We start from the raw sequence: 22921 nt of genomic DNA, 5'->3' as shown, positions 1-22921 counted from the left end.
TCCACCCTAGTCTGTGCACACCCCCTGCAATGCCCTCTGGCCCCTCTCCAGCTTCCCCCCCTCCCCCTGTCCGTACACATCCTCTCTCTCCAGCCCCTCCCCGGTCCGTGCACACCCCCTGCAATGTCCTGTGACCCCTCTCCGCACCCCCCGTCCGTGCACACCCCGTGCAATGCCCTGGGGCCCATCATGCCATTTTCCACAATCAGCGGGTCCGGCTTAGAGAGAGACTCACCATCTCCCGTGCTGTGTTGTGCTTGTTCCCCAGAGAGCGTGGCCCGCGATGGGGGGTCGGCCAAGGTCATCAAACTGGACTCGGTGCGGCAGATTGTTGAGAAGGTGAGGCCCCTGAAGGGCCAGGGATACCAAGGGATGCTCCGTCCACCCCGAGCCTCTTCCAGCCAGGGCCTCCGAGACTGCCCACGCTGGCTGCCTCCTGGGGCATCCATGGGGTGAGAGGTTGGGTGTCTTGCCTGAGCTGAGTGCAGGGCTAGGAATCCTGTGTCGGGCACTGCCAGTGCCGCTTCTGCGCCAGTGGGGCCTGCCGGGTCTGCCCACTGCTCAGGAAGTGGGGGGGTGAGGCCAGGCAGTGGGGATCCCCCTGCTAAGGGGGCGGGGGGCCCAGAGAGCTGTATTCCAGTGCTCGTGGCAGTGGATGGCCCAGCCTCTCCCAGCTGGTGTTCCAGGGCAGGGGAATCTCGCTGTAGATTTCCCTTCCCACCCCCAGGAGCCGCCCCCGGCGTCCCACCCAGCCCCTCTCCTGCTCCGCAGGACAAGCACGCGCTGCTGGACATCACACCATCAGCTGTGGAGCGGCTCAACTACGTGCAGTACTACCCGGTGGTGGTGTTCTGCGAGCCCGACAGCCGGCAGGGCATCAAGGCCATGCGCCAGTGGCTCGCCCCCGACTCCAGGAAGAGCTCCCGCCGCCTGTACGCTCAGGCCCTCAAGCTGAAGAAGAACTACAGCTACCTCTTCACGGCCACCATCAGCCTCAGCGGAAGCACCAGCGCCTGGTACCAGAGCCTCCAGGAGATCATCCGCACCCAGCAGGCCAGGCCTATCTGGACAGCAGAGGAGCAGGTACCCGCAGAGGCCTTCTCGCTCCTCCTGTCTCAGGTCCCTCCTGTAGCCCCTTCTGCCTGCCCTGACTGAATCGGGGCATCCCCTGGGCGTGGACCCATGCCCGCTGCCACAGAGCTGCAAGGCAGCTGGGATTGGAGTCTGCCTGCCAGGCCTGGCTAATTCCCTGTGCTGTGTCAGACACAGCTCTGACCCCAACTGCCCAGGGCAGCCGTCTGGGCACTGGGGAATTGGGGTGGGGCAATGCTCCAGAGCTACCTGGAGGGGCTCCCATAGCACTCTGCTCCTCTGCAAGGCAGCTGAGATTCAGGGCCAGGGGGAGACCAATACCCAATGCTGATGGGCCAGTGCAGACGCCCACCTCGGGCAGCACCTCGAATCACCATGGGCCCCGTTGCGCCTGTTGCCAGGTGACCCCCGTCTCCTCTCCCTGCAGGTGGACACCTCCCCAGAGGAGGGCCTGGACCTGCTCAACCAGCAGCGTGCTGCCAGCATGGGGGACCTCACCTGCGACAGCCGCGCCAACAGCGACTATGAGGACACAGATGGCGAGGGGGGGGCCTACACGGACAACGAGCAGGAGGACGACTATGCCCAGCCAGCCCTGGCCCGGTCCTCGGAGCCGGTGGACCCAGGCGAGCCCCAGAACCCAGATGAGCGCGTGGTGGTCTCTCTGGCCTACGCTCCCCCGCGGGTGAGCAGCGTGCCGGGCAGTGCAGGGGTCAGATCTGGCTGGTGGCTTCCGGGGAAGGAGGTGGGAGGTCTTTGCCCGGGTCGCAGAGGGCATCGCTAGCCCCCATCAGAATGGGCACCGAGGAGTCCTGTTGTGAGCAGCCTCAGCTGCACCAGGGCAGGTGGGCAGGGGTGCCTGGCCCAGCTCTGGCCGCGAGGTGCCCGTTCCAGGGAGGATGAGGGTGCTCTCCCTGGGGCAGGCCAGCCGGGCCGGTAGGCTTGAGGGCTGGTGCTGCCCCTCTGCCCGTGGAGCCCCTTCCAGGGCAGTGCCTGGGGCTGCAGTGCCTCCCTCTGGAGCACTTGGCTCTGCAGCCTCTAACGACTTCCTTCTGATTCCAATAGGATGGAGACCAGCAGCCTCAGGGCCAGTGGAGACAGGATTACAGCAGCATCAGGTACCAGCAGCCTGGTCTCTCCCGCCCCAGTGGGCGTGACATGGGCAGGGAGAGGGGTGGAGGGTGAATCACCTGCTCGGAGTATCCTTCCTGCCAGAACTAGGGTTGCCAACTTTCTACAAGTTGGGGGGGGGGGGGAGAGGGGCAGCTCCAGCTGGGGGTGCAGGCTCTGGTGTGGGGCCAGGGATGAGGGATTTTTTGTGCAAGAGGGTGCTCTCGGCTGGGACGGAGGGGTTTGGAGGGTAGAAGGCGATATGGGTTGAGGGCTGGGGGGTGCAGGCTCTGGGACTGAGGGGTTCAGAGGGCAAGAGGGAGATCAGGGCAGGGAGTTGGGGCACAGGAGGGGGTCAGGGGTGCAGGCTCTGGGTGGCACTTACCTCAAGCAGCTGCTGGAAGCAATGGCATGTCCACCCTCCGGCTCCTATGTGGAGGTGTAGCCAGGTGGTTCTGTGCACTAACCTATCCGCAAGCACCACCTCCGCAGCTCCCATTGGCCACGATTCCCTGCCAATGGGAGCTGCAGCTCCGGGGCTTGGGGCAGGGGCAGCGTGCAGAACCCCCTAGTTGCCCCTATGCATAGGAGCTGGAGGGGGGACATGCCACTGCTTCCAGGCGCTGCCTGGAGACACAGCAGGCAGGGAGCCTGCCTTAGCCCCTTTGAACCCAAACCAGCCATGGCCTGTGGGCCACCGTGAGCACTTCAGCCCAGAGACTGGCTGCGCAGGCTGCCCCTCCGGTTTCACCCACTCCCACCCCCCTTGGTGCCAGGCTGACCCTGGGTCTGAGCTGCAGTCAGGTTCAGCTGAAGCAAAGTGCCCCCCTGCCCTGGGAGTTGGGGGGAGGCTGGCTGGGGGGCTGGCTCCTCCTGCCCTGCGTCTGAGGGGATGGCACACCCTGGGACAGTGGTGCCTGGCTCTGCAGATTGGCCCACAGGGCCCCGGGAGAGCAGGCTGAGGCAGGCGCAGCGTGAACAGGGTGCTGGGAGAAATCCTCACTGGGCCTGAGTAGCCTGGGCAGGGGGTTCTGCAGCTGGTATCCCTCCCCCCTCCCCAGCCAGGACCTAACATGGCCTCTTGCTGCCCTGCAGGGAGTACGAGCACAGCGCTCTGAAAAAGAAGTTCACCCAGGCCCGAGCCTACGACTCTGATGAGGATGAAGGCTACGACTGGGGCCCAGCCACGGACCTGTAGCCACAACGGCTTCCAGGATTCCTCGTTCTACACCGCCGAGCTGCCTTCTGGGAAGTGCCTGCCATGCTGCATCGTCCCCTTCTGCCCTGGGTGGCAAGGGCCCCCCCATCCCTTCTCACGCGGGGTCGCCTCCCTCCAGCACACACCCCTCTCCAGAGCAGGGCTGTTCGGTTTTCATCTTCCTAAACACTGCTCCCTGCAGCAAGCAGCTGGCGTGAGCTGTTCTGAGCTCACACCCTCCGCACACGTCCTAGACTCTAACTCTCCTCCAAGTCCCTGTAGCCAGAGCCCAGGGCTCAGGCCTGTCATAGCTGCCTGCAGTGAGGCCAACGTGCCAGTGTCTGGGGCACGTGCAGCTCTGCCCAGCATGATTCATCGGGCAGGACGCCCTGGGCGGTGCTGTAAATAGCCCTGTCTTTCTTTGTAATAAAGGAATCCTTTTCTCTAGCCCCTGCTGTCTCTGTATTGTGCCGGAGGGGGCAGGGAAGAGGTGGTGGACTTGTCTCTGTTCCGAGCCCCAGTGCAGGGGGCTGGGGAATGAAACGCAGGACAGCCGTGAGGAAGCATGCGCTGCTGCTGCTGCCCGGGTGCGTGTGCTCTGCAGAGGAGGCAGCAGCATCCCTGTGCTCCTGCCTGGCTGCACAGGAACCGCATGGAGCTGAGGCCCGGGCAGCTGGCACATCTCAGCTGGGCTAACTGCCCCCTCCAGCTCCACGCACTGAGTGTGGCAACCAGCTTTCCTCATCAGCCTTCCCAGCTGGGAAAGGGGGGGGCCATCTCCACCCTGTTCGTGCACATACAGGCCAGACAGCTGGTCCTAGAAGCCCAGCCTGAGATGGTGCATGCCAGGGAGCAGTGCCCACTAAACACAGCGTCTGTCACAGAGCCAGACGCCCCCCACAACGCTCCTAGCTTACCCATGGAGGAAGCAGCAGGGTCCAGCCACAGCCCTGGCTCCCAGCTCATGCTTGGCCCCAGGTCCTTCCTGCTGGGAAGCCCAGAGTGAGCCCTCGAGCCAGCAGCCCCCTCACTTCCCTTCCATTGGCATCCGCAGCAAGCGCTGGTCTCCTGGGGAACCGCACACCGCTGCGCCCATGGGTTTCATGGCAGCGTGCCAGGCAGGCAGGCAGCGAGACTGGGGTCCTACCTGTGGAGTGTGTGGGGATGGGCCTGGATACAGAATGGCCTCCTAAGTAATACAGCTCACTAGGCTGAGCAAACCCGCTGCAGGCAGCCGGCACGGCGCTGCTGACGGCCTCTGGGGCCAGATGTCCCCTGCCTCTGGGAGGTCCCAGGGCTCCCTCCGTCTGAGTCTGGAGCTAGGGCTGATAGGGACACCCTGAGCAGCTGCTCAAGTGAGGGACTCAGCCGGCGCTCCCAAGAGCAGGTCCCAGCACCCCAGCTGCCTGCAGTGAAGTCCTTCCCATGCAGGAGGTCGGTTGCCTGGCATTTCACTTACCCAGTCAGTCCTAGACACATCACAAACAGCCTTTATTCTTACATTAGCCAGCAGCACCGGTTAACAGCCGAGGGAGCGCCAGGGGCTCTGACTTAGTCCAGGAAACACAAGAGGGGGTGAGAAGACCAGTTGCTGGACTAACTTCTCTGGGTTCAACCTCCCCCACTTTGTGTCTCATGCTGGGACCACCACTGCAATTAACTTCGTACAAGCAGCCTTCTGCAGGGCTAGCCCAACACACCAGCCCTGCCCACAGGAACGGCCCAGGGCAGAGGCTCCAGCAGCCAGGCAGGATTGCAGAGAGCCCCTTTCTCCTGTGCTCCCCCACCCAACGCACCGTGGCTGGCCAGGCCTCTGCTGCCTGCTCCAGCCCGATGTTCCCCCACGCCCAGCGCTAGGCCCAAGCCAGGTCTCTACTTTCTGCAGAACGAGGGTGCAGCTGACCCCCTCCCCAGCCCTGCGACCAGCTGGCAGGCACTGTCCAGAGGCCAGTTTGCAAGCACAAACCTGGCTCTCATGCCAGGGGCTGCAGGTCCAGCCATAGGCCCAGGCGCTGCAGGAGGGGGCGTTACAAACAGCATTAACAAGGCAGAACTGGGAAGCAGAGGGAGTTTCCCCACATCCCAGCAGGTCCAAGAGGGGCCTTGTCCATCTGGGCAGCACCCTCCCCTCAGCCGGAGCTGGTGTTACACTTGGACTCGCGGGCGGTTTGATGGGCCCTCTCCGGCTGATGGCAGGACGAGAGAGGGAGCAGCCGTGGCCAGGCCAGCCGCCCTCGCTCAGTGTGGCAGACTCAGCCGGGATTCAGCAGACACAAGGTGGGATCACCCACCGGCAGGCAGCGAGGAGGGGCACAGGGCTCCCTTTGATGCACTAGTGGTCTCCAGGGGCCACCCCATCAATGAGGCCCCTGATCCACACTGTGCGGTGCCACCCAGCGACTCCGGCAGGGGAACAGGTGAGTGAGCTGAGGCCCAGGAGAGGAGCCAAGGAGTTTGGGTCCCTGGCTCTAAGCCCCCTCGTGTGGTGAGGCCAGGCACAGCACGTCCAGAAAAGGCCAAAGGGGGGTTGCCTTGTGGGTCCCTGCATGAAACAAGAAAAGCGGCAGGATCTGGTCCCCAGCAGGCCCCAGGGGAACTGGAGACGCAGCTGCTGCCCCAGGTCAGGGCCTCAAAGCCAGTCAGCTGGAGCATATGCAGATCCACCGACTGGTAAATGCAAACTCCGCCCTTCAGAGGAAGATGGGCTGCTCCTGGCCTGTCAGTAACCGGTAGGTGGAGGCCGGCATAGTCTTGATATGGACCTAGAGGGATAGGGAATGATCACCTGGGAGAACTCCATTCCCACTTGGGCTCAGCCCTGCAGACCTCACTCATCTGCCCCAGCCACCCTGGGAGAAGGACCCAGGGAAAACGTTTCACAATAAAGCATGGTCTAGAGATATTAAGGCATTTTATACGTCCAGGTACTGGCTGCGAGAGTTACTTCTCCCCCCTCTGCTGAAATGCAGCTGCCTCTGGGGCAGAGCTGAGCCACTGGTTTTAACAGGGTTAAATATTGCAGGTTAGGGCAGGATGTGGAGTTTCTTGCCCAGGCTAAGGGCGAACTGGAAGGCCTGACAGAAAAGACGAACGGTTCTTAGCAGAACCCTGAACCTGCTCAGGCCTGCAAGGGAGCTCAGGACAGCTGGCTGGGATTCCCACGCTAACCTGCATTAACCCTGGCAACTACCCCAGGGCTCAGGGGCGGGCTAGGATAAATAGTCACCCCTATTGCAGCCTCCAAAGCCCCCATGGTAGCCTGTCACTTTGGAGAGTGAGCGAGCTCCTCCGAGACCCGGCTGTGCACCACCTGGGGCGTTAGTTCAGTGCCGGTGTGGAGGGACGGCGAATCCGAGTCACCATTTCCTGCAGCACCTGCAGTTCCAGAGGGGGCTGCGCTGCCCTGCATCATAGGGGAGAAGAGGGCAGCTGGTCCCTCCCTAAGGAAGAGTTTGCAGCCCAGGGCATCGAAGATCGGCCCCTGCTTGAGGCTCCAGGTGCAGGCAGAGGAGGCACAGAAGGGGCAGGGGGAGCAGGGTGCTGTGGGAGACAAGGCTTCGCTCCCAGCGTCCAGCCCCTGCAGTGCAGCAGGCAGAAGAGGTGAGCGGTTCAGCAGTGTGATGAGGGATCCCCTCCCCAGCAGAGAGTGCAGCTTGCAAAGCAGGACTGGGAGCTGAGATGAGCACCCAGGAAATTGGGGGGGCTGGGGGGAGTTGGCCCATGTCAGACCCCACTAAACATAGGGCAGAGGTCTCAGGGTGGGAGTCAGCCCTCCTCCCCCAAACAGGGCAGGTGTCTCTCCCACACCAGTCCCCCGAGCTGAGGCAGGAGGCTCAGGGCAGGAGTCTGCCCCGTACCTGCCCCTCTCTCCCCTCAGCCAGGGCAGGGGGATCAGGGAGGGGTCTGTCCCATGCCAGCCCCCCCCAGTGGGACAGAGGGCCCTGCTGCGCTCCCTGGCCTCGGCCCGGCTCACCTCGCTGACGGCCTGCGTGAGGATCTGGATGATCTTCTCGTGCGGCGTGGCCACCACGCTCTGCCCATTGATCTCGATGATGCGATGGCCCACGCGGATGCCACCTCTCTCCGCTATCCCCCCTCGCATCAGGCTGCAGATCTGAATGGCATGGGGCGCCGGTGAGAGCAGGCCAGCCCCCGCCCCCAGCATGCCATCCTCCGCAGCCTTCACAAGCAGAGCAAATCTCGCCTGCCTGGAGCCCATGAAACCCACCCTTGGGCCTGTCCCTCCCTGCACACAGCGCTCCCCAGCCATCACCCCAGCCACAGCACCCCCTACTGCTCACTCAGCACCACGTTCCTGCACCCTTCTGCACCCTGGCAACTGGGCTCAGCTCCTGGCAGGACTGCGTCCCCAGAATCATGGTGCTGAGCAGGGGAGTACCAGGGAGCTGGGACCCAGGACAAGCTGTGGTCACTGGGGTCCTGGCAGCTGGTGCTGTTGGGGGAAGGTGAAAGGAGACAGTCTGCAGGCGCTGGGGTAACACACCCAGGCCTCACTGCTCACCCCCACTCCCTACAGTCGGTGCTGACGATGCCCCATACGGGACCAGCCCCATTGCTGCCCATGGGGCTGGGACCAGAGATCCTCTCACTCTCCCGGGACTTGACGTCCACTGGGGCCACGCGCCTCCCGCTCCTCAGGCAGCTGGAGGTTCTCCTCTAGCTCGAGCAGTGCTGGCCAGCGACCCCGGCGCACAGGGACCCGAATTCTCACCCCAAGTGCAGCATCTGTGCTGGCCAGAGGGCCCCTGGCCCTCCCCCTGCCCCCACTCAGGACTCCCGCCACTCACAATGCCATCCTCCACGCAGAAGCCCAGTGGGTACTTGGAGTCGGGTCGGCGGACGATCGCTGTGGTGACGGGCGGGCAGTGCACAATGCTCAGCGTCACCTCGCTCTGCGATTTCAGGTCCTGCCAGGCATGAGGGGAGGCTCATTAGCACCACAGAGGCTATCAGGATCAGCCCGGATGCGCGGGGGGGACACGGGACAGGTTTACGCCCACTGGGCCCATGACGCCCTCGGGAGGGAGGACAGATCCTAACATGGCCACTGTGCTCAGCATGCCTTACATGGGCAGGGGTCTAATTACCCCTCCCCCCCTTTACAGGGGGGAAACTGAGGCACAGTCTTGCCCAAGGTTACAGCGCAGGTAAGGGAAAACAACCCAGGAATCCAAGTCCAGCTTGCCCTGTTCGACCCTCTAGGCCATGCTGCCCTCTGGTGCAGTGCTGGGCTTGCCCATGTTCCGCTCGGACACCTCCCGGAGGAAGCATCTCAGGAGGCCGCCCAACACCTGAGCCTGGAGCTGCTCCTCCCAGGGCCAGGGCCTGGCTTGAGTCCCTCCTGCAGAGAGATCTGAGCAGGACACAGGGAGCCAGGACTCCTGGGTTCCCTGCTGGCAGACTCTTGCAGGCTTAAGTCTGGAAGGTCTCACTGCACCCACTGGGGCTCCTGGGCCCAGCCCGCGTCCCAGCCGTGCAGGCTCCAGCCCCAGCTCCACCCCTGCCTGGCTGCGGCACCAGCCCCGGCTCACATGTCCCTCAACACTGGGTGCCAAGGCCTGAGCGCTTCTGCTGGAAAGGGGGCGGCTATCACGGACTGAGGGGCCCAGGAACTGGGCACAGGTCCCCCCGGCCCCCCTACACTCCCTCCCCATTCCCACCTTCCCTGGCCCCCGGACCTCCAGAACCCCCTCACCATCATGTCCCACCATTCCCCCAATCGCCATCACTCCTTCCTCAGCCACCCTGCCCGTCTCCTCCCACCTCCCCTCGCCCCCTTTCCACCGTCCCCCAATCCCCATCACTCCCTCCACAGCCACTCCTGCCCCACTGTCCCCTCCCCCGTAACCCAGCCCACTGTCCTCCCTCCCCCCATCTCCCCTCCCGCTCCTCACCCGGATGATGCTCTGGCAGGTGCTGAGGGGCAGCCCCACCAGGCTCGTCCCGTTGACGGACATGAGCCGGTCCCCGATGCTCAGCTCCCCGCACTTCTCCGCGGGGCCCCCATGCATGAGGTTTGCGACGACCACAGTGGGCAGGATGGAGCCCCAGCCCGACTCCACCACAGCGACGCCCAGGATCTCCCCCTTCTGCTTGTGGATGCAGACCTGTGGGCCGGGCAGAGCATGGGGCCCACTGAGCTGCGGAGCAGGCACTGCGTGGCCGGGAGCTCAGGCTGCAGCACAGGCACCAACAGGACTGGGTGACATGGCTACTCCAGACCTGGGTCCCGGAGGGTGCAGTACTGGGCTGGCACTGGGCGGGAGGGGGACCCTGGAGAGGCTGTAGGGAGCGGGTCACTGGCCACGCAGGAGCCCCCGGCTACTCCAGGCTCAGCTCCCCCAGCACCGCACTGGCAGGTCGCAACACAGGAGGCTCTCAACTGCTGCAGACACCAGCAGGAGGCGCTGCAGGGAGCCAAGCTGGAGCACTGGGTGCCAGGGATCCCGTCCCACCCCCAGCCCCTGCGGGCAGCTCTTACCTCCTTGCAGTTCTCCTGCTTGGAGAAGTGGGCCAGGTCCCCGTTGTGCAGCTCCTGGCTCTCCAGGGCGTGGCTGTCCTGGCTGGGGGACAGCTGGCTCGGGTCGATGCCGCTGGCCTGCAGCAACTGCTGGTAAGCCACGCTGAAGGCCTGCCCGATGGCCTGGGCAATCAGCTGAGCCTGCAGGAGGAAGTGCCCTGAGGTTACCGTGGCAGGAGGGCACCTGTGGGTACAGGGCTACACCTTCCAATGCACCCAGCGCCCAGGAGCCTGGGCAGTGCCAGGGGGTCAAAGCCAACCCATCTGCCATCTTGCCAGCCTGTCAGGGGCACAGTCAAACCCTGCAACAGCAGCTGCAGGGAACCTGGGATGTATTGCAGGGGGGGAGGACACAGACACTTCCAACCCCCTCTATGGAGAGATACCCCCACACTTTTCCTCTCCCCCACCCAGGTGGGGCCCCTTCTACAGCACTGACACCCCCAGGCCTCTCCCCTCCCCAGACCCTTCCCCCCAGCCCTGGCGTTCCCTACAGTAGAGGATCCCCTCCCCTCCAGCAGTCTTTACTATCTCCAAGCTGGACTCGGGGCGACTGGAGATGGGGGTGAGCGAGCTCCCAGGCCCCCAGGCTCAAGGCCCAGCACAGCGGCAGGGAGAGGTGTAACTGAACCACCCCAAGGAACAGCACCACCTGGAGGCCAAGCTGAGAACCCCCAGCTCGTGACGCCTACTGGGCTTCGGGTAGGGCTGGGATCTGGAGCTCCAGGCTCAAAGTCTGTGTAAAGCCCCCGTGCGGTGCTCCGCCCCCTACCCCGGCCGCCGGGCTCAGACTCACGTCAGCAGAATGGAAGACGTGGCAGATCATCTTGTAGAGCCTCTTCTCCCCTGAGGCGTCCGCCCTCCGCGGCAGCTTCCTGCGCGCCATCAGCACAATGATGCTGCCGATGTCCGCGATGTAGGAGATGGTCTGGAGCGGATGGTCCATCATGGCCTCCTGGGGGGAGGGGCATGAGAAATTCAGGGGTCATCTACCCCGCTGGCCCTGGTGGCCTCGGTGGACAGCTGGAGAGCCAGCGGGACTATGGGAGCACAGGCTCCAAGCCAGGGGAGCCTGTTAACCGAGAGGAGGGAAGGGTTCTGAGCGGCCTGTTTAAAATGCTGGGGCCCTGGTGACTATTTCACTCAAACGCCGGCCACACGGCTGGGAGAAGACCCTTGAGTTACAGGCTGGTCACGCCTTCAACCAAGGACTCCTGAGCCACTCCTGTGGGTCCTGCAAGGAGACCTCCAGCAAAGCCAGCGGAGACCTGACTGCACAGGCCTGATGGTTCTGAAGGGGAACACGAATCCGCCTCAGCTTTCTCTATCCATCCAGTGCAACTGCTGCAGAACTCTGCCTGGACACGGGCTGAGATTGACACCTGGCGTATACTGACATCAATAGAAACCAGGTTTAGATTAATTTAGGAGCCTGCACGCAGGGCTCAGCTGTGTCCCAGCGCAGCTCTGAACCCAGAGGAGGCGTAAGGCATAGGCACCGACCCCGTGGGTGCTCCCCACACCCAGCGCCTCACCCTCCCTCCCAGCACCTCCCGCGATCAGCTGTTCCACCATGTGCAGGAGGCACTTGGGAAGATGGGGGGCTTGGGAGAAGGGGTGGCGTGGGGGCGGGGCCTGGAGCAGAGCTGGGGGTCAGGCACCCCCTGGCACATTAGAAAGTTGGTGCCTCTGGCCTAAGGGACACACAAAACCAATTGGTTTTCCCTTTACATGTAAACTTTTAAATGCTGCTGGGTCCACCCCAGAAGTGGCTGCATTTTGGCAGCAGCTGTGTGATCCCCACTGACGCCAGTGGATCCTCCAGAAGGAAAGGCCTCTTTATCCGTGTGGGGTCACAACCCCAGGACACCTGCACCATGTGCAATCGACAGGGATTCACAAGCAGCCTAAAGCCTGTTTCCTGCACAGGCCAAGTACCCTGATCCAAGATGGAGAGGGTGGGGTGCAGAGAAGGCGACATCCCAAGGGAGGGAGAATTCTAACAGGAACAAGCCTGGTTCTCCTAGCGCAGGTGACCCACCCCCCGTAACGACATCCCATTTCCGACACACCTGCGAGTCAGCCGTCAGGACCTTGATCCTTTGGGTGGAGACAAACAGATCCACCTCGGTCATGGGCTGGGACTCCCCGTCCGGTGCCTGCAGCATGGTAAGGACAAAGCACCCATGTGTGTGGTCACCGGTAGCCCCAGGGCAGAGGGTCAACGTAAGTGATCTGTCTCCTGCCATCCATCTCCACCCTCTGACAAACAGAGGGACCTGGAGCCAGGACTCCTGGGTTCTATTCTCGGCTCTGCCCCGACCTTCTCTGTGACCAGGGGTGAGTTGCTGCCCCTCTCTGTGCCTCTGTTTCCCCTCAAGGAGCAATGGGTCCCCATGAACATGCAGTCTGGGGTGCTGGGATGGGCGATGGTTACTAGTTCACAGCCCATTGGAATGCCAGAGCTGGCTAGCAGCAGCTAACACAACGGATTGGGTTTGCCCTGCCTTCCTCTACCTCATCTCTGAGCAACTTCCGTCCAGAGCAACCCACAGTAAGCACTTTACAGACAGCCCACGCAGGAGGAATAGATCAGTCTCTTTTTACAGGTGGAGAAACTGAGGCACAGAGAAACCATGACTGGCCTAGTGTCACCCAGTGGAAGGGTGGGACTGGAACTCAGGTCTCCTGACTCCCTGGCCTGTGCTTTGACCATGGCTTCCTCCCTCTTGTCTCTGTGCATCCCACTGCTGGAACCCTGTTCAAATGAACCCTCCTCCCACTCTCTTGCACCCAGCCTAGTGAGTGAGAACTCGGCTTCCAGCTGCAGCCAGACCCAGGAGTGACCTGCTTTCGCTGCTCTTCACACCTGCTCCCTGCAGCCTACAGGTCCAAGAATAAACAGAGCTACACACCTCGGGGAAGTCAGCAGCACCCACTTCTGGAGTGGGGCCCCGGGAATGGGAGGCGTCTTACTTTTTCACCCCCTGGTCAAAGCCCAACTGCTGGCTGCAACGGCAGGGGTGGGTGAGAACCAGATGCAAATGCAGCCATTCACTCGTGACAAGCTCAGCTTTGTCCCGCGGCACCTGGTCCAGAGCAGCCGAGGGACCGGACAAGGATCCTGCCCTCGGGGCCCACATTTCCCTCGACCTGCTGCCATGCCAGGTCGGCCCAGCAAGCCCAGGAGCTGCCTGCGACAGGCGCAGGGCGAGGGCAGAGGAGGATGCACTCTATGCTCTGGGCAGGAGGGGGCACCTCCTCGGCTGCACTCATGGGGGCACATTGGCTGGGCAGTCCCAGACAGCTGGGCTTTGGCTCCTGGCAGGTGAAAATCAACTAGTGCCAGGGGCTCATCTCGACGGGACCGGCTCACACCGACTAGTGACCACCCGGCTCACCTGGTGCCCTCACCCACCTTTATCCTGTCCACGGCCTCCTGGGCCTGCGCCATGCGGACGCTGGTGGGGGGGTTCCTCTCCGAGACCAGCTGTGTGGAGCCCAGATACTTTGCTCCGAAGATCACTCCGTCCAGGAGATCCTCCGGCTCACAGGGGCCTGCCACTGAGAAGCCAGGGGAAGGTGTTAGCAAAGGCATGGCCCCCCCACTCCTCCCTTCCCTGCAATGCCCATGGCCTGAGACACTGCACTGGAGTCAGGCCCCACTGCTGCTGACTGCGGGTTATGGGGGAGGAGTGGGCACAGCCTCTCTTAACAGGCCTTTATCCTGGGGGTCAGGTTACCCCACGCCTCAGCAGGGCATGATTCCCGTTTAAAGCCAGAGCCCCCCCTGGAGCCCCAGCATTCCTGCAATGCCCCTCAGCGTGAGTGAGATCAGCCCAGGCACAGAGCCCCCCACTTCACAGCCCTGAATCCCCCGTGGGAAAAAGCCCAATGCGTGCCCCTCTGCGGAGCAGGGAGAAGCTCCCTCCCGTCACACAGGGACGTGCATCCAGCCAGGCACAGCGCCTGGCCAGGCCTGGCGGGTGGCTGGGCCTGAGCAGCAGCAGGCACCACCAGAACTGGCTTTCCAATCCTGGTTTCCACACCCCTTCCAAGGCAGCTCTCCATTACACCCCACCTTTGAGCTCCCTGCAGGCACTGCCCCATTCTGAGGGGCACAGATCTCTTGGGGGTAGCTGCAGGGGAGATGGATGTGTCCCCAGCTGGGTATCCTGCATCAACTGCTGCTTCCTCCTTAGGGCTGGGAATGCCAAGCCCCCATAGCAACTCCTTGTCCCGCATGTGCTGTTGGGAGGCGCCACGTTGGCAGCCCCAGAGGCTGAGGGCACTGACAATGGCGTGGCAAGTGCCCCCCCCTTTCCTCCCCTCCGCCCCACACCCCCTAGCTGGAGCAACCCCTTCCTTGTGCAAAAAGGGAGTGCAGCCTCCTCGACCTCCCTGCCACGCTGCCCTGGGGCACCCACCACAGACACCTGTGAGAAGGTTTACGCAGCATGGGGACCAGACTGAGACCCTCCAAACTCGTTTCACACAGGCCACAACAGGTCACTTGTGACTAAATCAGGATTCGAACCAGGGTCCTCATGGTGGCCCCTCGCCCAGGACTTGGCAGCCAGAAAGCCTTCCTCCCATGAGCCAGAGCAGCGAAAGACACGTCTCCCACGCCCCCCCTTCATAAATCCCCTCCCCTGCCGGGCTGGGCTGGCCCATGCACTAACCACACAGCACCCAGGAGAGGCTGCCACCCACACCCAGGCCCACGAGCTGGTGGTCAGAGCAGGTGATGGGGAGGCAGGACGCCTGGGTCCTATCCCTGTTACAAGTGGACGAGTCACTCACCCTCTTTGAAGGCCGGATAGGCTGCCTGGGATTCTTTAACCTACAAAGCAACCACGAGATCAGCGAGTGTCAGCAGCCAGGAGGATGCAGAAGCCGGGATACCTGCCGGCCACCTCCATGGGCACAAGAATGAACTAACCCCCTGGCAGCTGCCAAAGGGGAACCGAGAGCAGCAGCAGGACAACGCCAGAGGGCTCAGTGCTCTGGGCAGGCTGCGCGAGGGAGCTGCGAGAGGGGGCAGAGAAAGGGGCAGGCCAGGGATGCTGAGGAAAGTGGGCAGCTCCTGCCGGGGTGGAGGCCCCTGGGTCAGCTCAGCGGCCTGGGGATGGGCCATAGCCATGTGAGCCCCAGCAGGGGTGGGGTGGAGTGTCAAGCTGCTGGGGAGCCAGGGCAGGGGATAGGGCTGGAGGGGGGCAGGGATTCCCGTTGGTACCCGCTGCCAGCCCATCATGCAGCCCCCAGAACCACTCTCTCGTGCCGAACTGTCTGGCGCATCCAGTGGAGAGCAGACTTCGTCCCCGGGCCCTGAGAGGGTCCAGACCTGTCCCTACCAGGGCTCTGGGCTTCCACAGCCACCACATGATGCTGGGCCCCTCACTTGGCTGCAGGGTAACAGCGGGTGCCAGCAGCCCCTCGACCTGCCAGCTGCCCCCTGGAACGCCTCCCCCATACCCCACACATGGCAGGAAGCCAGGGGCAGCCACTCTCCACATCCTGCTCTCCCCCGCCAGCCTGGGGGCAGCCGACAGCAACTCTTGTGTCAAGGGCTGACCCCCAACCACCCCGTGTAGCCGTTGTCATGGGATCTGTCAGAGCCTCAGCTCCAGGCCTGGCATCCAGAGGTAACTCAGGACCCCCCATGGCAAGCTGGCCCAGAGCCCAACCCCACCCCAGGGTGCCCAGGGCTAGTGGACACCCAGCCACCATGCAAAGCACTCACAGCCGTGCTCCTGGGGGTGGGCTGCTCCAGGCCCTGGCTGGGGGGAGGGGACATGGCCACCCATACGGGCTCTGGGGAGCTGTCCTGACTGCCCGGGGACACACAGGCAGAGTCTCTCTCATGGGCTCCCCCTCTCCGATACCACCGGCCGGAGCCTTCTGCCTGCGAGGTGCCTGGCTGCGAAGCGGCCTCCTCCGCCTGCTGGGCCGCCGGGCTCTCCTGGCTCTGCAGGACCTCCCCATCGCTCCCAGCCAGGACATCTAACCTGGCGAGGGGGGTCTCCTCACTGGCTTCCGCTGGGAGCCCCCCCTCGTGGTGCAGGAGGCTTAGCAAGTCCTCCCGGTCAGCCTCTGCAAAGAGCAGGCCATGGCTTTCCCGGCTCCTCTGGGAGCAGGCAGAGGGCTGAGCGTGGCAGGATGGCATTGCCAGGCCTCTCCCCATGGCGACGTGCAGAAGGCAGGGAGGGCACTCGCCCGGCAGGCCCCGGCAGCAGCCAAAGGCCCGTTTGTGGGGAAGCGCCGCGTCTCCCCTAAAAGGGCCTGCGCCACAGTCCGATGCCAGCAGTGGGTCGTCCTCCGAGCCAGGCGAGTCGTCGTGGAAGCTGGGGCTAAGGGTCTGGAGCTGGGCGAGGAGGCCCTGGATCTCCGACTGGTCGTCCTCCTCCAAGCTCTCAGCCCACTCCTCCCCTCTCAGGTGGGCCTCAGGCTCCTCATCCAGGTCCATGCAAACCAGGTCACTCTGCTCCGTGCTAGCCAGGACTCTGGGACAACTCACACCCCGGTGGGCTCCCTCTGGGTTCCCTTTCCAGTCAGCATCGCTCCCAGGTACTGCAGCGTCCTCACAGCCTTCCATCCCCACTCCCAGGGCCCTGCAAGCTTCGTCACATGCTTCCCTGGCTGCTTGGAGGGCTAGGTCCAGAGCAGCTGGGGAGCTGGGGTTCTGCAGGTCCCCCAGAGTGCTTTTGGGGACAGTCGGCTCTGCGATGGCTGCACTGAGAGACAGTTCAGCCTCAGCAGCAGAGGGGTTAAGGCTGGAGTGCAGGGCACTGAAGGGGGATCCAGGCTGCTGCAGGCCGTGCAGGCTTTGTTCACAGGCTGTTGGCATGGCCAGTCTTGGCGAGGCCCTTTCCTCCAGGTCCATGGCTGGAGGCTCCAGGAGCTCCTCGGGAAGGCTGTGGCTGCCAAAGCCAGGCTCCGGGCGCGCCTCGGTTTGGAAGTCCATGCTGTTGTCCATCACAGTCGCTTCTGCCCAGGTGGGGAAGAAGAAACTCCCTCTACACTAAGAACAGAAGGAGAGAGGTATTCGAGGTTAGAAATGGGCAGCATTGAAAGGAAGAGCAGAGACAGCGTCATAGACCAGATCCTCAGCAGAGCTGCCCTGAGTCAGGCCTCCGGAGGATCCAGGCCCGGATCTTCTGGATGGAAATAAGCAGCAGAGGTTGGGCAGGGCTGAATTACCAAAGGCAGCTGCTACGCTGTTTCTGCCATTGAAACACGTAAGGAGCAGCCGTGTGGAGTCTCGCATGGCACGGACCTCAGGCCCAGGTCCTCCACTGCAGAGAGGAATTGAAATCAATGGGAGTAAGGTACTGGCCAGCGCACAGACTACACTGGGCAAGTCTGAAAACCCACATCAGTCTCTCTGATGCACTGCTGATGGACACTGACACTGGGAGCCCAAGCTGATTATTTCAGAGGTGCTGAGCCCCTCGGTTCCCGCTCCCAGTTGTGGGCACTTGGCACTTCTGAAAATTGGCCCCGTTCCAGGTTTCTCAAGTTGGGCACCCAAAGCCAGTAGCCATTTGTGAGAACTGTGCCCGAAGGGACAGTGAGTCAATGGCAGAGCCAGGAACAGACCCCAGGAGTCCTGACTCCCAGTTTGGTTCCCTGGGACCACATTAACAATTCTAGCTTTAGTCCCTCTCCAAACGTTTCCACTGTCTAACCTGAAGAGGGTGGGTGCTTCCTTGCCTGCAATGGGGCTCAAGCCCTTCTCCTGGTACCACTGCAGGAAATCTAGCCCCAGGGTTAGTGCAGGAGACTCATAAAAAACTACTTCTGAGGAGCTATTGTGTCCACCCCTGCTGGGCCGCATTATCTAGAATCAGCTGCTTTGCCCTGGAGGGCAGGATCCACAGACGTACACTGAGATGCTGGGAAGCACCCTCAGATCCCAGCAGGACAAGGCTGGAGGTCACCATGCACAGATCAGTGGCTGCTTCCTGTGTCTCTGCCAGCAGCTGTGCTGAGAATGCTGAAACCCTCCCCTCCGCTGCTTCCTCACTGTCTGATCTGGGAAGTAGAAATGTCACAGCCCCCTGGCACCCCACATGCCCCTTCACATTGCTTACATTGCACGTTAACATCTGACATGCAAACAGGGAGTCCTCGTTCTGTGTTCACCGGTGTACATCAAGAGCGAATCCACTGAAGTCCATGGAGCGACTCCTGATTTACACCTGCATCACTGAGAGCAGAATCTGGCCCCATAACCTCAATTTAGCCTTACAAAATTATACTGCCCCAAAACAAGGTGGTTTCATTAGACTGGTGAGTAAAACCAATTAGCTAGGCCCTGATTTTGCAATCAGACCCTTCCAGACTTCCACCCCCAGGGGCTGCCAGGGCACTGACTTCAGTGCAGCTCCACTGGGACAAGGGGGGCCGATTGCAGGATCAGAGTCACAAAGGTGATAAAAGGTGGGCAACTAACTCTTGTGCCTGGGCTAGTAAGTGTTCCAAGCAACACTGCCCACTTTTTGAAGATGCCTGGAGCACGATGACTAGCGACCCACATCTCACAGGAGTCACCACTTAATAAACAGACCAGATCCCTTCACTCCCCAGCCCCAACTTAGGCATTAAACTTATTTCTAAAACACTTGCTTTGAACCCCTCTTTCCTCTCTGCATCAGACAGAGCGGAAGGCCAGGAAGGGAACCCCCCAGGTCCTGGCACCTTTCAGGATAGGAAACGACCCAGGAGCAAGAGGTGTTTTAGTCACAAACCTCCCTGCCTCTCTGCACACATCTGCCTTGCACAGAAAACTTACTTCCAAGAAAGTTTCACCAACTGCTACAGAAGCAGCAATGCAGGAAACTGGGGTTAGTTAACCCTTTGTGTGCTGGAATCTCTGCAGGCCGAGGCGCTCTCCTCTTGCAGGCAGCTGCCCTTGATGTGGCTGCTGAGTTAAATTTCACTTACTCCTGAGCCTCTCCGTCCCCCCATCCATTTTCCTGTAGCTCTGCCCCTGCACTGAGCATGCGCAGGCCCCGGAGGCTGCTGGGGGATGTAGTTTTGGGCTGCGCAGTGGCGCTCAGAGCACGTGGGGCGCTGCTGGGGGATGTAGTTTGAGGCGCAGTTCCCAGGCGCGGTGCTGCAGGGTGCGGGGTCGGGCTCACGTGCCTCCGCAGCGGGGGAACCAGGGAACTCAGCCAGGGGAGATATTCGCCCTTAGACCCCAGCCCTGCAACGCTGAGAGCCAGGGCCTCCCTGTGCCCATATGGCTAAGGCAGGGTTGGGGGGGGCATCGCCCCCCGGGTTCCTACCGCAGCAGGATGCAACCAGGAAAGCGAACTGCTGTTTCATGCCTTGCAGAGGAACCCACAGCCCTGAGCTGGGGGCCGAGAAGCGCTGTAGGCTGGACCCCCGGCACTGGGTGGTGGGAAATGGACATTTCCCGACTGGGTGGGCTGCCGGCTCCGTGCCCTGGGGAGCTGTGCTGTCTGCATGGGCCTGTCCACCCCCACCCCTGTGCAGAGCTGGTCCAAAGAGGTTCCCAGTGCTCCCTTGGGCTGGGCAGCTGAGAGCCTGGCACCCATTAGCGACCACCTGCCAGCCAGCAGCAGCACTAACAGCCCCTGGACCGGGGAGCACTCGAAGCCCTTCATCCCAGCTGATGGGATGAGAGCCAGGAGAGAGCAGTTTCTGCCTAGCGTTGGCTGAGAGAAGAGACCCAAAGAGTGCTGAGCTCCTTAAGTCTCTCCCACAAAGCTGATCCGTTTTATTTTCAGTGTTACAGTCAGTTAGGGTGGCCAGACGTCCCCATAAAATCGGGACTGTCCTGATATTCATCAGTCATTTGTCCCGCATCCCAACGGATGTATGGTCGGAACGCCATTTGTCCCGATATTCTGGCTTGGGGCATTTTTTTTTTTTTTTTTTTTTTTTTTGTTTTGGTGTTGCTCCAGACCTGCCCCCCATGTGTCCTGATTTTTTTTTCATGTTATCTGGTCACCCTAGAGTCAGTGCCACCTTTAGAGATTTCAGTTGCTCCTGATGGAAATCAAAGGAAGTTATTGTACATAGCTCTGCTTCTCAATCAGAAAATAAAACATGTTTTCTATCTTGATTTAGTCTATGGGCAATGACTGTAGGGTGACCAGATGTCCCAATTTTATAGCGACAGTCCCAATTTTGGGGTCTTTTTCTTATATAGGCTCCTATTACCCCCCACCCCCTGTCCTGATTTTTCACACTTGCTGTCTGGTCACCCTAAATGACTGCCTAGGAAGGAGTACTGTGGAAAGGGATATGGAGGTCTGAGTGGACCACAAGCTAAATGAGAATCAACAGTGTAAAAAAAAAGTGAACATCATTCTGGGATGTATTAGAAAGAGTATCGTTAGCAAGACACGAGAAGTCATTCTTCCGTTCTACTCCGCACTGATTAGGCCTCAACTGGAGTATTGTGTCCAGTTCTGGGCACCACATTTCAGGAAGGATGTGGACAAATTGGAGGGAGTCCAGAGAAGAGCAATAAAAATGATGAAAGGTCTAGAAAACATGACCTGTGAGGGGAGATTGGAAAAATTGGGTTTGTTTAGTCTGGAAAAGAGAAAACTGAGAGGAGACATAACAGTTTTCAAGTATGTAAAAGGTTGTTACAAGGAGGAAGAATAAAATTCATTTTTCTTAACCTCTGAGGACAGGACAAGAAGCAATGGGCTTAAATTGCAGCGAGGGCAGTTTAGCTTGGACATTAGGAAAAACTTCTGGTCAGGGTGGTTAAGCACTGGAATAAATTGCCTAGGGAGGTTGTGAAATCTCCATTATTGGACATTTTTAAGAGCAGGTTAGAAAAACACTTGTCAGGAATGGTCTAGATAGTTAGTCCTGCCACGAGTGCAGGGGACTGGACTAGATGACCTCTCGAGGTCCCTTCCAGTTCTATGATTCTGTGGACTCTTGTGACTTTTTACAATTCTTGGAGGGCTCTTAATCCTACAAGGTTGTTTCATCCTCGGAACATAAGAATGGCCATACTGGGTCAGACCAAAGGTCCATCTATCCTGTCTTTTAACAGTGGCCAATGCCATGTGCCCCAGAGGGAATGAACAGAACAGGGAATCCTCAAGTGATCCATCCTGTCACTTATTCCCAGCTTCTGGCAAACAGAGGCTAGGGACACCATCCCTGCCCATCCTGGCTATAGCCTTGGAACACGTCTCTTTATTAACTTCCTTAATATTTGAGTAAGCCCTTGAATATGACATTGTTTAGAGGGCAAATTTTCTAACTCAAATTTAAGACCTATAGTATCACATTATATTTTAAGACATGGTTAATAATCATCCAGCTAGGTCACTGTATGGAACTGAACAGTTTCCAGAAGCTAAAACAGGCTTTTAGATCAGTCATTTGTAAATGCAAGTTCAATTTTTAAATTCATTTTTTATGTTTTTAATCATTACACCTTGAACTGAAGTGTGTTTTCGTTTGTGCTGGAGAAATAATCAAATGCATTGGATAAACTGATTACAATGGTTAAGACCTTATTTCTAATTACTGACTTACTAGGAAAAGAAAACACCTGGCCATTGGAAAAAGGTGATAACTTTTATCTACTGGAAATATACCTTCAGGTGTGTCAGAGCTGATAGGAAATCCATGTTCAAATCTATTGTAATATTTTCTTTCCAATTATCACTTAAAAACCTTTTTGTCTTTCTTTTTTTTAAGCTAGTGCCAAAACAAATTTGTTTTCTAATTTGTTAGTTATTCCATGTTTTAGAAGAATGTTTGAGAGGAAACTCAACTACTTTAGACTTCATAACTTTTTAGTGAGAAATGAGATATACAAATTAACAGTGCATGTATTTGCTTGCTTATATTTTTCCAGATGATAATATAAGTGAAAATAAAAAGTGTGTGGGTGTTTGAGGGTGATTGGTGTGAGGTTGTAAGAACAATTATGTTTAGTAAATATTCTGTATTGTGACAAACCCAGACCAGTGGGGTACAGGCGTCTGGTAGAGGGCAAATATACTGGTCACTGGCTGAGTAGTTTTCTGTTCGCTGAGTGACCAGAGCAGGGGCTGCACAGAGTAATCAGGAACCTGCTAGAACCAATTAAGGCAGACAGGCTGATTAGAACACCTGCAGCCAATCAAGGCAGGCTAATCAGGGCACCTGGGTTTAAAAAGGAGTTCACTTCAGTTTGTGGTGTGCATGTGAGGAGCTGGGAGTAAGAGGCACAAGGAGTTGAGAGTGAGCTGCTGGAGGACTAAGGAGCACAAGTGTTAGGAGACACCAGGAGGAAGGTCCTGTGGTGAGGATAAAGAAGGTGTTTGGAGGATGCCATGGGAGTTGTAGCTGTCATGTAGCTATTACTGGAGACACTATAGACAGCTGCGATCCACAGTGCCCTGGGCTGGAACCCGGAATAGAGGGTGGGCCTGGGTTCCCCCCAAACCTCCCAACTCCTGATCTGACACAGGAGGAGTTGACCCAGACTGTGGGGAAGATCACTGAGATGAGCAAATCTGCCAATAAGCACAGGACCCAGCAAGGCAGAGAAGGAACTTTGTCACAGTATTTACCAATTAAAGTTATGAATTCTTGTGCTAAGGTTCCAAAACTGACACAGGAGAGCAAATGCAAAGAAATGCACATTGGAAAACAAAATCCCAGCTGTACAAATGATGGGATCTAAATTAGCTGTTACCACTCAAGAAAAAAATCTTGGAGTCATCATGGATAATTCTCTGAAAACAACTGCTCAATGTGCAGCTGCAGTCAAAAAAGCTACCAGAGTGTTAGGAACCATTAGGAAAGGAATAGATAGTAAGACAGAACATATCGTCTTGGCTCTATATAAATCCATGGTATGCTCACAACTTGACTACTGTGTGCGGATGTGGTCGCACCATCTCAAAAAAGGTATATTGGAATTGGAAAAGGTTCAGAAAAGGGCAACAAAAATGATTCAGCAGGGTTCTCAAATTTCATTGCATCAT

General features: G+C 59.4%; 2 protein-coding genes across 4 annotated transcripts in view; one reads left to right on the top strand and one right to left on the bottom strand.

Annotated features, from left to right (window-relative positions):
• Nucleotides 1–3808, top strand: part of TJP3 (tight junction protein 3) — a 50190-nt gene extending 46382 nt beyond the window's left edge. The window contains exons 16-20 of the mRNA XM_050933710.1: nucleotides 269–339; nucleotides 772–1083; nucleotides 1520–1777; nucleotides 2158–2210; nucleotides 3298–3808. Coding sequence (XP_050789667.1) covers nucleotides 269–339; nucleotides 772–1083; nucleotides 1520–1777; nucleotides 2158–2210; nucleotides 3298–3400 — 797 coding nt within the window. The 3' untranslated portion in view covers nucleotides 3401–3808. The remainder of the gene's footprint in view (nucleotides 1–268; nucleotides 340–771; nucleotides 1084–1519; nucleotides 1778–2157; nucleotides 2211–3297) is intronic.
• A 1066-nt stretch (nucleotides 3809–4874) lies between these two features.
• Nucleotides 4875–18928, bottom strand: APBA3 (amyloid beta precursor protein binding family A member 3). Of its 3 annotated transcripts, none has more exons than XM_050933714.1 (12): nucleotides 18736–18928; nucleotides 18035–18142; nucleotides 15685–16962; nucleotides 14745–14784; nucleotides 13360–13505; nucleotides 12014–12100; nucleotides 10738–10896; nucleotides 9903–10082; nucleotides 9316–9528; nucleotides 8209–8328; nucleotides 7374–7514; nucleotides 4875–6162 (listed from the first exon to the last, which is right to left on the bottom strand). In XM_050933714.1, the coding sequence occupies exons 2-12, from the start codon at nucleotides 18047–18049 to the stop codon at nucleotides 6091–6093; spliced, it is 2451 nt and encodes an 816-aa protein (XP_050789671.1). In that variant the 5' UTR covers nucleotides 18050–18142; nucleotides 18736–18928; the 3' UTR covers nucleotides 4875–6090. The 3 variants fall into 3 exon arrangements, with proteins under 3 accessions (XP_050789671.1, XP_050789670.1, XP_050789672.1); XM_050933713.1 differs by lacking the exon at nucleotides 18035–18142 and adding an exon at nucleotides 17828–17975; XM_050933715.1 differs by lacking the exon at nucleotides 18035–18142.
• Nucleotides 18929–22921: the final 3993 nt, after the last annotated feature.

This window comes from Gopherus flavomarginatus, chromosome 24 (assembly GCF_025201925.1).
Source record: "Gopherus flavomarginatus isolate rGopFla2 chromosome 24, rGopFla2.mat.asm, whole genome shotgun sequence".
In the NCBI taxonomy this organism is placed as follows: Eukaryota; Metazoa; Chordata; order Testudines; family Testudinidae; genus Gopherus; species Gopherus flavomarginatus.
Note: the sequence above shows the minus strand (reverse complement) of the source record. Positions and strands in the feature narration are given on the sequence as shown.